This window comes from Canis aureus, chromosome 8, assembly GCF_053574225.1.
Source record: "Canis aureus isolate CA01 chromosome 8, VMU_Caureus_v.1.0, whole genome shotgun sequence".
Classification (NCBI taxonomy): Eukaryota; Metazoa; Chordata; class Mammalia; order Carnivora; family Canidae; genus Canis; species Canis aureus.
This window is the reverse complement of record NC_135618.1, coordinates 5,842,471-5,858,641: the sequence shown is the minus strand read 5'-3', so window position 1 is coordinate 5,858,641 and position 16,171 is coordinate 5,842,471. Positions and strand designations below refer to the sequence as shown.

At 45.5% G+C, this 16,171-nt stretch overlaps 1 protein-coding gene across 1 annotated transcript in view; it reads left to right on the top strand.

Annotated features, from left to right (window-relative positions):
* Positions 1–16,171, top strand: part of ERICH3 (glutamate rich 3) — a 97,197-nt gene that overhangs the window by 19,859 nt on the left and 61,167 nt on the right. The window contains exons 2-5 of the mRNA XM_077904972.1: positions 3,329–3,422; positions 6,321–6,446; positions 10,943–11,014; positions 12,823–12,951. Coding sequence (XP_077761098.1) covers positions 3,329–3,422; positions 6,321–6,446; positions 10,943–11,014; positions 12,823–12,951 — 421 coding nt within the window. The remainder of the gene's footprint in view (positions 1–3,328; positions 3,423–6,320; positions 6,447–10,942; positions 11,015–12,822; positions 12,952–16,171) is intronic.

Below are 16,171 nucleotides of genomic sequence, written 5' to 3'. Positions count from 1 at the left end.
AGCGCTGAGGACTGCAGCTGGGAAGGCAGCACCCTCAGCAACTCAACAACCTGCTCCTCTAATCCCTACACACCGCGGGAATGTGTGTATCTTAGTGGGGGAAACGGGGCCCATCTAGGGACAGGGTTGCCCTGTTTCCTGGGGCACCGTCTTCCCCGGTGCATTGAGCCAGACAGTGCAGGTGGTTCTCCACCCAGAGAGCAGGGGTAGGTGAGCAGTCTTGTCCATCGGATAAAGAAGCCACCGAGTTAGGCCTGTCTCGGCATTCGGTGCTGGGACTTGGTGCGAGCGTCATGGCCTTCGAGCGCTGTGGTCACCGCGGCCTGGTGATCGCTGTGACCAGTGCAATTTGTGGCCCTCTGGACGGCAGCCGGGGAGGGTGGAGGGGCCAGGATGAGAGTGGGCCGAAGTCCAGCTTTGACCAGAGAAGCAGACGGTGAGTCCCAGGGGGCGTGGGGAGCTCCAGGTGCAACACGGTGGCCAACACAATCATCCCACTCAGGTGGGTGGACGCCCTCGGGCCCAGGGCTCTGCTGCGTGCAGGAAAGACAGGAAAGGGGCGCGTGTGTTGGGGGCAGTGAAAAGCGGTGAAAGGGCCGAGGGAGCTCTCTGGGCTTCCTTTCCCAAGGGCCCGGATCTGTTCCTGAGGGCTCTACCCCAACCCTATCGCCTCCCGACCCCCCCACCCCCCGCCCCAATGCCATCACACCAGGGGTTAGGATGTGAACACACGGATTTTAGGGGGAGACGAACACTCAGGCCATAATAACTGTTTTACTGAATCTGTGTATCATTTACTCCGGTGCAATTTCTTATTATCAGCCTGTTAAAGTTTCAACTAAAAAACAAAAAAAAATAGGCACTTGCTGAGCAAGAAATGACTGACCCCAGGTGGACCCCCCCCTAGTCATTATTTTTCAGCTTCTCCTCCAAGGCCGGTTGTGTATGATGGCCATGGAAAGAGTTGCTTCACAAATGGCATCCCCACCAGGGACTTTCGGCCTTTCCTAAATGGGGAAAGGTGAGAAAGCTGACGTGGTCAAAGGTTTCAACTGCCCTGGACCTTTCGGTAAGACGGGAGGGGGTCAGGGACACACCCGCTTAGTAGGAGCCTGAGAGAGCAGAATTAGGACGAGCCGGTGCCAAAGCTGCCTAAGCCTTATTCTCTGCACCTAAATATTGAAAAAGTTCCAAATTCTGAATTGAAAGAGGGACATTATTTTCAGTCAGTGGGGAAGTTAAAGTTTACGTTATCCTAACTTTTTGACCCTATTTCATTTAATCAGGGTTTTAGCCCTCACAGCTATTCCGAAACTATTGGGATTTTTTTTTTTTTTTTAAAAACCTGAGCCTGAAACACAGACAAAAGACTATATATGATACCTGTCTAATGATTTATCTTAAGAATCTGTGAACTGTGGAATCATGATTGTTAGGACCGAGAGACACCTGCTCACCTTTCTGAAATGAGTTGCTGAAAAGATATTCTGAGATTCAGAAAGGGTAAGGGATACAGTGTTGACCTTTTGGAGACAGGAAACCTTTGATGAACTATAGGACACCAAGACAGTTCATTTAAAAGATGGTTTCAAAGCATTATCTGGGGCTGGTTCCGTATGTGCATTGCTGAAGCCCTCGGGTTGTCTTTTTACATAAACCCAGCGAAATAATGGTTTCTACAGTTGTTCATGTGTCGGCAACCCTTCTGTGGCATCTTCGCTTCTGGGCTTTGTAACTGCTTTCAGTGTCTTTTGTGGCCAGAATTAAACTTTCCTTACCATTTGACAGCATATAACTTTCCGAAGATGGGCGTTAAGGAGAAAAGAGACAGGAAAAGGTCACCAGTACTATCTCCGTGTAATTAAGGCAGCCAAGTAAAATTGTCACTAATGACATTTACTTGACTGTATAATATGAGTCCCTGCTCTGGGCTCCAAATAAGTTAAGGATCAACTGCTCGTAATATGTACAGACTATAAATCTTTGTGGTTTTTTTCTTTTTTTTCAGAGTATAAATCTTTGTTGCAAGTAATAGGGTATATACATTTCTTTTTTTTTTTTTTTTTTTTGAGACAGCCTTATTTTAGGGCTGTGTTTAGGCTTGTGTGTCCTCCCTCTTTGCGTCCTTCTCTCTCCCTGTCTGTCTCTCTGTCTTCATCTCTCCCTCTCCCTCTCTATGTATATACATAGGTATGTAAATACACTCACATTTATGTATATGGATGAACACATGTGCCTACATGTATATATACATGTAAATGCATGTGCATATGCTTTTGTAAGGTAATACCCTCAGTGGAGAGACCAAGTTAAAACTTAAAAAAAAAAACGCTTCCAACTTTGATCTATAGACTCAGATGGACCACCTACCACGGGATAACCTGTCATCCAAGAACCAATTTGTTTTCTTTTGACTCTTAAAAGACCCTAAAAATCAAAAGTAATCTGAATTTTTGGAGGGGAGGGAAGATGGGGAGTTCTGGATGTGGAATTTATGAAATTGTCTGGAGATATGGATATATGTGGACGTGAAGACTTCAAAGCTGCGATCTTAAACTTAGAAGTTGATACCCATAAGGGGAAGTCCCAGGTGAAACTGCATGTGCCCCTATTGAACACAGCAGTATTTGGGTCTACAGTGAATAATTGCACGGGGATACCGAGGGTCACCCAAGATCCTGGCCCTCTAGTCTCGTGTGATCTGTAATGTGACTGAAGGCTGTAGGGGGTGGAGTGGAAGGGAACACAGCACACCCAGTTGGCACTGGGGAATGTTTGCGGGGAGACGAGATGACTGTGAATCTCGGGTCTTAGATCCACTAGCTAACAGGTCAGAGAGAGGCCTTGGCAGTAGAGGGCCCGTGGTCGTGTCCTGAAGACGCGAAAGAGTTTGTGGAGGCAGTGGGTGTAAGGATTTAGGGTGAAGCAGGAGGCTGAAGAGTCCTCTGAAGGAGCTCCACATTCTCCACGAGGCTTCCTCTTTGAAGACTTTCCTGACCACGGGGCTTGTACTCTCCTTCTCTGTGTCCCCAAGAGTTTTGCATGTTTCTTTGTTGGATTTTTCACCCCCAGTCGAGTTGTTCGTGTCTGATTTCCATGCCTGTCTGCAAAATACACCACGTCAGGACTGTCTCCCGGTTCTTATCACAAGACCTGGAAAACAATAAGTGCTCGATACCTGTTTATTGAACATGCACCTGAAGGACTGGGTGTCTCGAGGAGTGAATGGTTGGGTTGAGCGGTGGTTTGGGGATGGGAACGTCTAGAGCCACCCTGGCTATCAGGCGACACTTCATAAAACCTTAATGGCTTCACTTTTCTCTTCCAGATTACTTGCAGCATATAATAGTCTTACCGATAAACACCTGACTGGATATTTTAACAACACACGGATAAGACGGCATCTCTTAAGATCGGGGCTGGTAAGATTGGGTTTATTTCCTACCTGCCCTCTTGTTTCCTTAAATCCTCTAGCCCTCTCTCCCTTCTCTGGTTTTTCTTTTTGAGCTAATCAGCGACATCCCCCCCTCCACCGCCCTCATTTAAAAAAAAATTACTTCTTTGCCAGAGCTCTGATTTATCTTTCTGAAGCTGTGTCTCAAAAGACAGGAAGAGAGGTCACAATGACCGCTAAGGCTACTTATAAATTATTGAGAAAAACACCGTAGGAGCTCCCAAAAGCATATTTTACTTGTTTGTTTATTCATTCATTTATTCAACACATAGTCATTGAACACATCGTATGAGCCAGGAACTGTTAGGGATTTAAGCGTAGAGAGAAGACTTCACTGTCTTCGGGAAAAAAATATTATTTTTAATAATCACAGAATATGGTGTGGAAGACATGAACAGTTCAGAATTTCCCCCTTGAATTTTAAAAGCCTGTTTCATTTCCTGGATAGTTTATTGATAACATTAGTGTCTTTCCTTAGCTCTAAAACTATCATTTGCACAGAATTTCCGTGCCTCTAGATGTATTTAAAGTGAAAACCTTTAAAAAAAGACTATAGTTTTCCACTGAAAGAAAAGGGTGTGGTTATACAAAGTGTGAGTAATGATTTTAGCTGTTTACCTTCTTAAAGCACAGTGGATTTCCTTAACTGTTGTTGCCATGGCATCCACAGGATATGCATTGCGTTGCTAAGGGTTGTTGGTTGTTGACGTGGGGGGCCCTCTGGCTGGGGGATCTCCAGAGAGCTTGCTTTTTGTCCTCTGGGGCTTGGTTTTCAGACACACCTGGCTGAAACCTGGCTCTGCCATGTTTACAGGTCACAGAATCTTGAGCAATTCATGGACTTCACTTTCTCAGCTCCAGCTCCCTCAGTTGTTAAGTGAAGACAATGCCACCCAGCCCTCAGGATTATGGTGGCAATAAGAGATGTGTTTATCAACGCTTATTGCAATTTTTGTGGTTACTGTTAACATTATTTCTTTGGGTAACAATCTGCGAGCTTTGTGCATAAACGGGAAGGACTTTGTATTTACTTACCAACATCATGAACAAGCATTTTTGAACGTTGGTTATGTGCGTGACGACTCACAGAAGGAAGATTTCTCTAGAACAGTGGTTCAGATACAGTCCCTGACTCTGCAGCGTTCAGCATCATTTGGGAACTGGTTAGAAAATGCAAATTTTAGAGCCCCAGCCCAGAGCTACTGAGTCAGAAGCTGCTGGGTTGAGGCCCACCAATCTCTTTTTCAACTTGTGTTCTGAGTCTGATGCAAGTTCAAGCTTAAGAACTTGAATTTAAGAACTAAGTTGGGGGGCAGCCCGGGTGGCTCAGCGGTTTAGCACTGCCTTCAGCCCAGGGCGTGATCCCGGAGACCTGGGATCAAGTCCCACATCAGGCTCCCTGCGTGGAGCCTGCTTCTCCCTCTGCCTGTGTCTCTGCCTCTTTCTCTGTGTGTCTCTTATGAATAAATAAATAAAATCTTTAAAAAAAAAAAAGAACTAAGTTGGGGAGACCAGATCTCCCAGAGGGGCGAGGACAATGATACCTGTTAACCGGCGAGGGGGCCACAATACGGGATGTTCTCAACATTTTTTTCTCAGTTGGAAACAAATGGCAGGATATCCCATGGACAATACATTCCAAAGACTGTAACTGAGTTATCTGTGATTGGAAACACTTTCTGGAACCATATCCTTTCCTTCCATTGGAAAAAAAAAAAAAGATATGTAAAAGATTTAAAAAAGATCATCAGTATCCAATCCCTTGCAACACAAGGGATACGTTGCCACAATAGTGTTATACAACAAGTTCTCAAAATTAAGAAATATGGGGGCTTGGATTAGACCTGAAAGAGCAGGGCATAATTAAGTGGAAAGGAAGGAGATGAACAATCCAGAAAGGATAACACCCTCTGTTTACAGAAGCTACAGAAAAAATACAACAAATATGCCCTGAAGAAGGAGTAAAAGAAAGGAAAAACAAGTAAATTAAAGAAAAAAAAGAAAAAAAAAAGAAAGAAACACAGAAACTACCATTCCTGGCATTTTCAGGGAGGCCAACTGAAATCCATCTGGAAGGTCTGATACCCGCAGCACTGTGTAATCTGAGAAACATCTGAATCACGACAAATTAAATTACATTCTGGGTTGGAGAGTGGAAGGAGAGACAGCAGTGTGAAAATCAAGTAATGAAGCCAATTATTATTTTTCTTTTTTTTTAATTTTTTTTTAAATTTTTATTTATTTATGATAGTCACACGGAGAGGGAGAGAGAGAGGCAGAGACATAGGCAGAGGGAGAAGCAGGCTCCATGCACCGGGAGCCCGACGTGGGATTCGATCCTGGGTCTCCAGGATCGCGCCCTGGGCCAAAGACAGGCGCCAAACTGCTGCGCCACCCAGGGATCCCCGAAACCAATGATTCTTAAACTGAGGAGAACCTCTCCGTAGCTTACATGTCTTGCCCTTCGATGTTATTTCCCGTGAGATCATCAGCCCTGCCATCACGGCCGCGGTTGACTGCTCCAAGGAAGCTCCCCACCTCCTCTTCCCAAACGTGTTCAGAAAAAGAAAAGAAAGGAACACCTGGGTTCCGTCAAGGAGACGTTGTGACTCTCATGACAACCTTGTTTGAAACGTCAAGGGGACCACCTGGGGGTGTTTTCTCGCTGATGGGTGTAGGAGACCGATTATTTTCTTCCTTATGAAATAGTCATTAAACGTGAAAGTTGACCAACCATCGTGGTGTAATCTCTTAGGCTTAGAAGACACCGCCTCTGTCGCTCTTGCTCATTGTCTCTCCCTTTTTGGTGACAAACAACCCATTTTATGCCTTGTGTTTCCATGTGTGTTTCATTTATTCCTGACAGATCACGAGAAGTGGGAGAGTGCTTTCTGAAAAAGAATACAGACTCAATATCATGAAGAGGGATCACCAGAAATACATCCGGGAGTGCCTAGCTCAGGCTATCTTCCATAAGGTTCTGGACATGGAGGTAAAGTAGCTACATTCTCCTTATGATGGATATTTTCTTTTTCTTTCTTTCTTTCTTTCTTTCTTTCTTTCTTTCTTTCTTTCTTTCTTTCTTTCTTTCTTTCTTTCTCTTTCTTTCTTTCTTTTCCTTCCTTCCTTCCTTCCTTCCTTCCTTCCTTCCTTCCTTCCTTCTTTCTTTCTTTCTTTCTTCTTTCTTTCTTTCTTTCTTTCTTTATGGGTATTTTCTAAACATGTTCACCATGTTTCTGAACCCAGAAGCACAGGCATTCCTCCTGGATTTAGTCAAAAAGGAATGGAACCAGGTGCCCTGAGAAATACCCTACATCCCTCTGGGTAGCGGGGAGCCAGGAGACCGAATGAAGTAAGCTCTGCTCCATTTCAGTTAGGGAAAAATATGGACATCGTTATATATTTTGTGATATTTAATTTAACAAATGTAGATTTTTAATCCATAATGGCTACTCTAAAACATACCAGCTCTCACCATCTGTACCTCAATTTCCATTTGCTAAAAAAAAAAAAAGTGACATCTGTTTAAATATCAGTAATTCTGCTGCCATGAATTATTTCAGATTTGTTATTCTTTTAAGGCTCTGAAGCTGAGCCGTATGCTAAAATTCAGGGAAGAGGCATCGAAACATCTGCTGTCCCTCCTACTTTAGGCCGCGTTGGTCAGCATAGATTCATAAACCAGGCATCAACAACTTTTTTTTTTTTTCCAAGTCTGACATGGCATTTTTAGTAGGATATCTAGCTAACTCGATAAATTATTTTAGGCTTGCTCCATGGAACTTAGAGTTTCCAGCATCAACACCATTTTCATCTCCGTGGAAAAGCATGTCACTTCTTGGCCTGGCCGTACAGCAGTAAATCAGAAAACTTGGCTGGTAAAACCAATGACCTGTGAGTGCAGTAAACGTTTATGAACAACTGTGGAATCGCCAGTAAACCGCCACTAAGGGTAGTGCCGCTGAAAATATGTTTTATTATGCTACCCTTATATTGAGCAAGTCCTGCGTTCCAATATGACATATATGATCTGTTAATTTTAGGAATTCATTTTATGTTTTATATCGTGGGCATGAGTTATGTGGGATCATCGTTTATTTTACGGTCCTCGATGCGCTTGCTTATAAAAGTCTTAGTTGGAATTCAGCCACTGGTGCTAAAAAAATAGTGCAGCAGATTAATTTATACCGAATTTCAAATTTAACCAGTAGGGAACCAAGTTTCTGTATTAGCTTTGATCCTTGAAGTTTGGTTTTCCAGACTTTCCTGCAACTGACACATCATAAGTAGTAAGTATGTTGTTACTTAAGAGTCTTCATGGGTTCTTAAAGTTTGGAGCAGATACCTTGGGCAAGTGTTCATGTGCAATATATAATATTTTATATAATATGATATGTAATTTATTAATATAATTAACAGATGAAACAGCTGTCTCTAAATTGTCACATTTATCTGACATTTGGCTCCTGCCCATGCTGTTTACTAATGTTACATTAATATTCACGCATTTGTGCATATGACAAACATCTGTCCTTAATTGTGGGCTTACCAGGTACCAGCATGAAGATCCGGGCTGTAGCTGTGAGATACAGAAACAGAAAATCAGAGACCCCTCCCCGCCCCCCAAAAAGCAAAAATCAAAGCAAAATTCTACCGTGGAAAGTGATCACACGCTCCAAGGGGAGGAAAAGCAGACTGAGCTGGGCAGGGAGGCGATGCTGAGATGGGGAGGCTGAGCCCAGGTCCTGCTGTGTGCACAGGGCCTGAAGGCCCAGGCATCGCCCGGAGGCCTGAGAAAGGGCTGGAAAGAGGGGGGCAGGCGAGGTGAGAGAGGAAAGGACGTGCCCTGGGCGGGGAGCCACTGAGGCTGGAGCTCGCGGGTGGTTCCAGCGGGCAGGACTGGGCTGTGAGGCCCTCGGGTTGGCTCTGCTCGGTGGGGAGCTGGGAGCGCACAGGGGCAGTGTGGGCTCTGGACCACGGCTGGAGAGACTGGAGGTGGGAGGGCAGCGTCGGAGGGCCGTCCAGGGGAGGGGACTGCTGGGCACCCCTGGGGGACTGGGGGGGCACTGACTCAGTGACCAGGGCCTGGGTGGAAGGAGCCACTGCAGACCAGAAGGGGAGTGCTGGAGGGATGTGGGGGGCACTGCTGGGGGGCTGTTGGGGCAATCCTGGGGCACTACGGGGAACCAAGGAAGGTGATGGGGGCAAGCAGTGGGCCAGGGATGCTGGAAATGTCAGCCACCTCCCAGATATTTCTGGGAGCCAAGGTGGGGGCTAGAGCAGTGCAGGGCGGTGGAGATGCAGGTAGGTCCTGGGGTGCTTGAGAACAGGGACGCCCCGGGGAGTGGGAAATAATGGGGAGATAGAAGCCTGGTGACTTAGGGTAAGGGAAGGAGGGCGAGGAACCTGGTGACCTAGGAAAAGGAAGAAGGGCAAGGAGCCTGGTGACCCAAGGTAAGGGAAGGAGGGTGCAAAGGCCTGGTGACCTAGGGAATGGGAAGGAGGGTGCAGAGGCCTGGTGACCTAGGGAAAGCATAGGAGGGCTCAGAGGCCTGGTGACCTAGAGAAAAGGAAGGAGGTTGCAGAGGTCTGGTGACCTAGAGAAAGGGAAGGAGGGCACAGAGCCCTGGTGACCCAGGGAAAGGGAAGTAGGGCTCAGAGGCCTGGTGACCCAGGGTAAGGGAATGAGGTTGCAGAGGCCTGGTGACCTAGGGAAAGGGAAGGAGGGCGCAGAGGCCTGGTGACCCAGGGAAAGGGAAGTAGGGCGCAGAGGCCTGGTGACCCAGGGTAAGGGAAGGAGGTTGCAGAGGCCTGGTGACCTAGGGGAAGGGAAGGAGGGCGCAGAGTCCTGGTGACCTAGGGGAAGGGAAGGAGGGTGTAGAGTCCTGGTGACCTAGGGAAAGGGAAGGAGAGTGCAGAGTCCTGGTGACCTAGAGTAAGGGAAGGAGGGTGCAGAGTCCTGGTGACCTAGAGAAAGGGAAGGAGGGCGCAGAGGCCTGGTGACCCAGGGAAAGGGAAGGAGAGTGCAGAGTCCTGGTGACCTAGAGTAAGGGAAGGAGGGTGCAGAGAATAGAGGTAGGTGCCTGTAGAAGGTTTGTGATATTGTGGGGCACCTGGGGTCTCAGTGGGTTAAGCCCCTGCCTTTGCTCAGGTCAGAGCCCCTGGGTCCTGGGATGGGGCCCAGGTCAGGCTCCCTGCTCTGGGGTCCCTGCTTCTTCCTCTGCCTCTGCCTCTTCCTTCCCCTGCGTCATGTTCTCTGTTCAATCTCTCTCTCTCTCTTTCTCTCCCTCCCTCCCTCGCTCTCTCTTTCTCTCTCTCAAATAAATAAATAAATAAATAAATAAATAAATAAATACATAAATAAAATCTTTAAAAACCAAACAAACAAAAAGACAAAAAAGATGGGGTCGGCAAGGTCCCAGAGGCAGCAGGAAGGGATCAAGAACACATATAAAAACCCCTTTACGGTGCCCCCGGCTGTGTCTGAATGGTTTCAGAGGATTGTAAGCCCATTATTTTCACATGAAATTTACCTTTAAATTATATAATTAAGATATTACAGAAGATTAGGCAAACAGGAGAAAGTAAAAAACAAAAAGGGGAGAACAGAACCACATATAAGTCCTTTCTCTTCAGAGTTGTCGTACTCACATTTCCCTTTAGTCTCTGTTCATATTTATACGTTAATAAAAACATGCAATGTTGTGAAAAGGACACGGTTTTGTGAAAAATAAGTAAGTAAATAAATAAAAAGCCAACAGACAAACAGGAAGTCGGGGTGCAGCGGAGTGAGCTTCAGAAGGCAGCTCCAACCACTGACTACATGTGTGACCTGGCCCAAGTTCATGGCCCTCTGCCTCAGTTTCCCGGCCGGGAGAATGAGACCACTCAGCAGTCAGCATTGTTCACGAAGAGATGACCCACAGGACATGCCTTCCTGGCGCGGGGACAGCCACACAGCACGGAGGTTGATCAATTTTTTTGTATTTCTGTGCAAATTCCGAATTTTACATTTTTCGTGTATTACATGCATCTTCCATTTTTTTCCTTAAAACAAAATCTTTATGAATCTTACTTGAAGGATTATATTCTATTTCCTCTATATGGCCGTGCCCCAAAGTTAACCATCCTCGACAAGGTTTATATTGCTTCTGAATTTTTGCTTTGAAGACCGCAGTCCTCTCAGGTAGCATCGCTGCGCATAACGCAGATGTGTTTTCTTTTAATTCCGATTTCTTCCTAGGTGCAGAAGTGAAATGTTCTGGTCAAAGGGTAGGGGCGCTTTTCACCGCTTTGGGTTAGGAGTCGGCTTTCCAAAGAGGTGCACCAATTTATATCCCCACTTGCACACTTACGCAGGTGACTCCTACACTTGGTGACAAGGGGGAGTAAGTGGGAACATAGTCAGTTGCTGGGATTATTTCCCTCTAAAAAAATCTTTGTTATAGTTGACGTGATTTTTTCCTCCATTCTTTCCTGTATGCTTAGCGTTATCACCAGCTTGAGATCAAAAAGAAATTGGAGATCCTAGCTAGGAAGGAGCGAATTCAGAGATTTAAGGTAAGGAGCTACGTAATTCTCTTTTACTTAATAATATTTTATGATTTTAAAAGTCAGTGGTGCCGGGGCTCCTGGGGTTGGCGGGCTCAGCGGTGGAACATCTGCGTTCAGCTCAGGGCATGACCCCGGGGTCCCGGGTTTGAGTCCTGCATCGGGCTCCTCGCAGGAAGCCTGCTTCTCCCTCTGCCTGTGTCTCTGCCTCTCTCTCCGTGTCTCTCATGAATAAATAAATAAAATCTTAAAAAAAAAAAGTTGATGATGCTTTCATTGAAGCTTTCCGAGGCGCTCTACTTTTGAATAACCCGTAGCTGAAGTCAGGTGATGGTTTCACCAGGACTGTACATCGGCCACCATCACTCAGAAGATCATGGCAAAGTAGGAGCTTGTTCTGCAAAATAAATTTTAGAAGGTAGAAACCTATCAACGGAGACATGGGACCATTCTTTTCAAGTTTACAATTTTGCTCTTGTCTCTTCTCGATTGATATGTGACAGAGGCCAAAGGATTTTTGTTTTGTGTCTTAAACGCTGACGATAGATGGGGATGTTGCCAGTGGGATGGAAGATGACATTATAAGAATTATCCAATGGCACATTTCCATGCGAACACGACCCTTGAATTTATGGTAGGAGAGATCTACCTGGGCAAACAGAAGCATAAGATTTAGAGACTCTGTGCAAGGTGTTTAAAAAAATTTTTTTTTATTTTTGTATTCGATATCCCTCCTTTGAAGTGAACTTATGGAACCTATACATTTGCATCGGGAGACGAGAGACTCAATTAAGCAAGTCTGAGAGGTTCCCTGTAGGCTGGCGGTTGTATTCACTTTCTCCGGCAATTCAGATTCAGAGATGATTCTTCATCCTCCGCGTCATATTACAAATATGGGGCCCCCGACACATGGTGCAAACTGAGGAATATTTGTTAAGCTCCCCGAGAACCACCTGCCATGGAAGGCGGTACTTTTTCCCTCTTGCCTGGTGGCCTCACATCCGTCGGTTTCATCCTGGCCCAGAGATAATCTTGTGACAAAAGTGTCGGTAAATCACAGCAGAGAGGTCAGTTTTTCCAGATCAGAAAAGTCGGCGTGTAGGGATTTGTGGTTAATGCAACTTTGCCCATGTTGCCCCACATCAAGGACCGAGTCACAGATTCATTACTTACCGCTGAAGTGCTGATGGAGAAAAATCCTTTCCAGAAGGCGCGGCGAACAGATGCCAACACCGGGGGGGCGGGGGGCGGGGGGTTGCACCCCGATGCCAGCACCGGCAGGAGTTCCCCAGACGCACTCCGCACTCCGGTTACTCCCTGCAGGATGTTTGTTTGTAACACTTCTCGCTTTAGAGCCGCATTTGGTTGAAAGGCCTACGGTTTTAGGTTCCTTTGATAAAATGGGCAATCCTTTGGCTTGGGGCATGATTTAATTATTAATTTTTTTTTAAGGTAGAAGAGTAAGTTTCTGGTAGCCTTTCCTGATCAGAGCTGGGAGGAGCATCGTGCTTCTTGTCGCGACCTGCTTAAAGCCGGTTAACGGAGAGGGTCGCTAACTCAGGATAGGGTGCACCTGTGCTGTCTGCCTGAGAACAGCTCCGTTTCCAAGGCGCGGACTGCAGTTGCTTCCTCTCAATACCACACCCGGGCCCCAGCTCTGCAAACTTTTTCTGACTGTCCTGCTAGGCCTCGGGAGGAACACTTGAAGGTAGCGAGAGGACTTCTCCAGCGATAGAGCATCTCCTGACCTGCCAGGCAGGAACCTACCCTCGAGGACTGATTATGCAGCAATTGGTTAAATCACTTTCTGATTCCAGGGGGAACCCGCAAGATGGGCTATAGAAGATACCATGCCGGTCCTGTCTCCCCACCCCCCGGCGGGCCCGAAGACTAACCGTGGCCACGGTGTTGTGGTTGACGAAGGACATTCCAGTCCAGTAACACTGGTGAGTCGTATTAAACACTCTGTCCTGTAACATTCCCACTAATCAGTATGTAATTTCTCATTCCTCCCAGAAAGAATTCTGAGTCCTTGTCCGTGTAATTCTGAATCCTGCTGCATGACGACGTGGGCTTGGACCCGGTCAACTGTCGTTACTGAACATTCCACTTTCAGTCAGTGTGGCCCCTGGCAAGTCCCTTTTGCTTGCTCCTGCTAGAGGAGTTTCCTTAAAGTGCAGATTACTTGTCACTTACCCCAACTGGCTCTGTGACATTTTTAGGAAGACCTAGACTCTTTCATCTGACATTTTAAGACCCTACGCCGTATGTTGTCAGTTTAACCAACCAGTTTTTCCTCTCATGATCACCCTTTAGCACCCTCAACTCTGCAAGATCAAATCACTCGTTGTTCCATGCATGTTTTGTGTTTTCTGACCTCTGGAGTTTACCTGGCTCTCCCCTCACCTCTCACCTTATCTGTCACGAAAACTCAGTCACACTGTATAGCATATTGGGCCAGACACTTATATTTGTGTTTCTTTTATCGAAAGCATGTGTGCATACTCTAACACAAACACAGTTAAAAGTACAGAGATTCTGTTTAAAGAAATCGCACGCCGACATCGCATTCCAGTTCGATTCATTTACCATCCAGAGATGGGATTTGTTTGAAGGAAGGCGAGGTAGCTTGAAGCAATAGACGTACGGGAAAAGGTTTGCAGGATATTTGCCGGAGGTTGATGGTTTAAGTCATAAATGGATTGCTTGATTATTACATCTTTATTCCTGCTTTGTGTGGCCTAATACGTGTCCTTGTTAGCATGAACATTTTTGGGGCTTGCACAATATTTATAGAGAAATTACAAAGCTTTCACAGATTGTTGAAGTAGGTTCACCTCGTATAGTGTTAAGCTCTGACATCTTTCAAAGGTAAATATGTCTTGACATCTCCCGATGAACAGCTCAAGTCCTGAAAAAGCAACACCTTTCCCTTTGTTGTTACCATATTTCCAAGCTGCATTTCAATGTATACGTACACAAATAATTCTTTTCTTGGATGGCAAATTCACTAGGCGCTCAGAAGCTTAACCTGGTTGAAACAAAAGAAACAATCAAGTGCTGTTTTCTATCTTCCCACCTGTTTCAGAGAGGAAAAACCCTTGAAAGGCTTTCTTTTCAATTTTCCAGCTGAACACCCTCAATAAGTAGTTTATGATACATCCAGGAGATCTTAATGTGGCAGGAGCGAGAAAAGTAATTTAAAAATTACAGGAAACACTGACACCAGCACTTCAGAAGCCTTTCTATCTGGGAAGCCACGATTCTTCACTTGGTCACCCCCTCTGGTGCTTCCGCACCGTAAGGGATGCCTATTATGCTCTTGGAATTGGAGTTCCCATTTCACAGAAATTCAAATCTTCCTCTTCGTTCTCCCAACCTGGATACATATCCTTTCAATTTGACTCCTGACCTCCACGGGCCACTGAGAGGGAGATGATAATCCTCTTGGGATATTGCCATCAATTTTTCTTTTAACTTTTTTGAATATAGAAAGAGAGCATCCGGGATTGAATAGTTATTGCACTTGGTCACTAATTGAACCTAAGCCTTCAGAGTAGCATGTAGGCATTTAGCTGCACCATTCCCGTTAAAACGGTGGAAGGCCATTCAACTAATCCTGCACAAGCTCGGAAAATTCACCCCCAGAGATCGTCTACTAAGAATTAGAAATGCTCAGCTGAGCTGGGTAATCACCAGGTAGTCGATTCCGCTTCACATTCTGGCACAGTTTTGAAGATGCTAAGCTACGGTGCCATATTTATTCCAAGAAAATATATTACGAGCCGTTTAAAATATAGCAAATTTAAGGTGGCTTCTGATGTGAACTACAACAGTTTGGAGCTCACAGCTGTTAGTTGAATGGTGCAAATTTGTTTTTAGAGATAAATGTAATCAGTTGAACATTTGACTGCCACATTCATCTAACTGAATGATATCTGTATGCAAATGTGGGAAATAAAATTTAGAGCACAGAAGCCAATAGATCATACTCTAGTTTCTAGTAACCTGATTTCTTGAATTCCTTCATTAGATTTTCAATGTATGTGTGTTCCGTTGAATTATTTGACAGGAGAGAGTCTTAGGCATATTTGCTTTATGGAGTTCAAAAGAATTCTTTTGGGCGATCTGAGTCCCTCGTTCGGAAACCCCCACTTTGAGTTATCTTTGTGGGTTTTAAGACATTTAACCTTTGGGCTCATAGAGCCTTGTGTCCTGTTTCTTTAAATCAAATGTAGCCTCGCTCAATCCACTTGGCTTTCTCTATTGGGCATGAAATAGGCTTGTGCGCAGAGACCCAAAATGACAATGACTTAAACCGAAGGATGCTCTCCCCACCCCAACGCGTTACGCGAACCCAAGCAGATGTGCTCATCTCTACTCTATGCAGTCATCAAAAGCTCAGACTTCTGGTGTGTCCTTGATCTGCCAAACGTGCCGTGTTGTCTTCATTTACGTAAGCCAAGGTGGCAGGCAGTCCACTATGCGGGTATTTCAGGGAAGGGGGTAAAGGACACGTGGCAGTACACGTCTTCTAAAGCCACGATCTGGAGGTTTCATGCATCACTTCCACTCACATCTTATTGGCCGAAACGGAGGCATATATTATACAGAGCTCCAAGAGACGCTGGGAAATACAGTCTTTTTTATGATGCCCTGTTCCCTGATAAAAATTCTGTTACTGGTGAAGAAAGAAAAGCAGATATTGGGGAATAGTATTTTTGCTGCCCTTCCCATGTCTGTCTCATACCTGGCTTTCTACCTACCTGGATGTTCAGATTTATCATCCTTCTTCCCTGCTCGTCCGTTTTCTTCTCTTGCTTATACATCTGGATAAAATGCTTCTGTGGAAACCTGAATTTTCCTCATCTCATTGGTTTATTCCAAGTAACATTCAGTTCTAAGTTCTGTTGGGTCTCAGATACGCTGTTGTCTCTGTCACCGTATCTGTGGGGTGTATCTGGCACTAGTCGTCTTGCGTTGCCACTAAGTTAAAAGTTACTTTTTAATGTCCCCAGTGCCTATAGTTGGAACCCAGTGAATGTTGACCTAACAAAATCAGACATTTAACAGCACATGACGTGCTTGGCAAGCTAGCACCGAGCCCAATTTCTGGTGGTTGGAGCTGCCCTATCATTCTTTTATGGATTTGCACACTACTTTTCC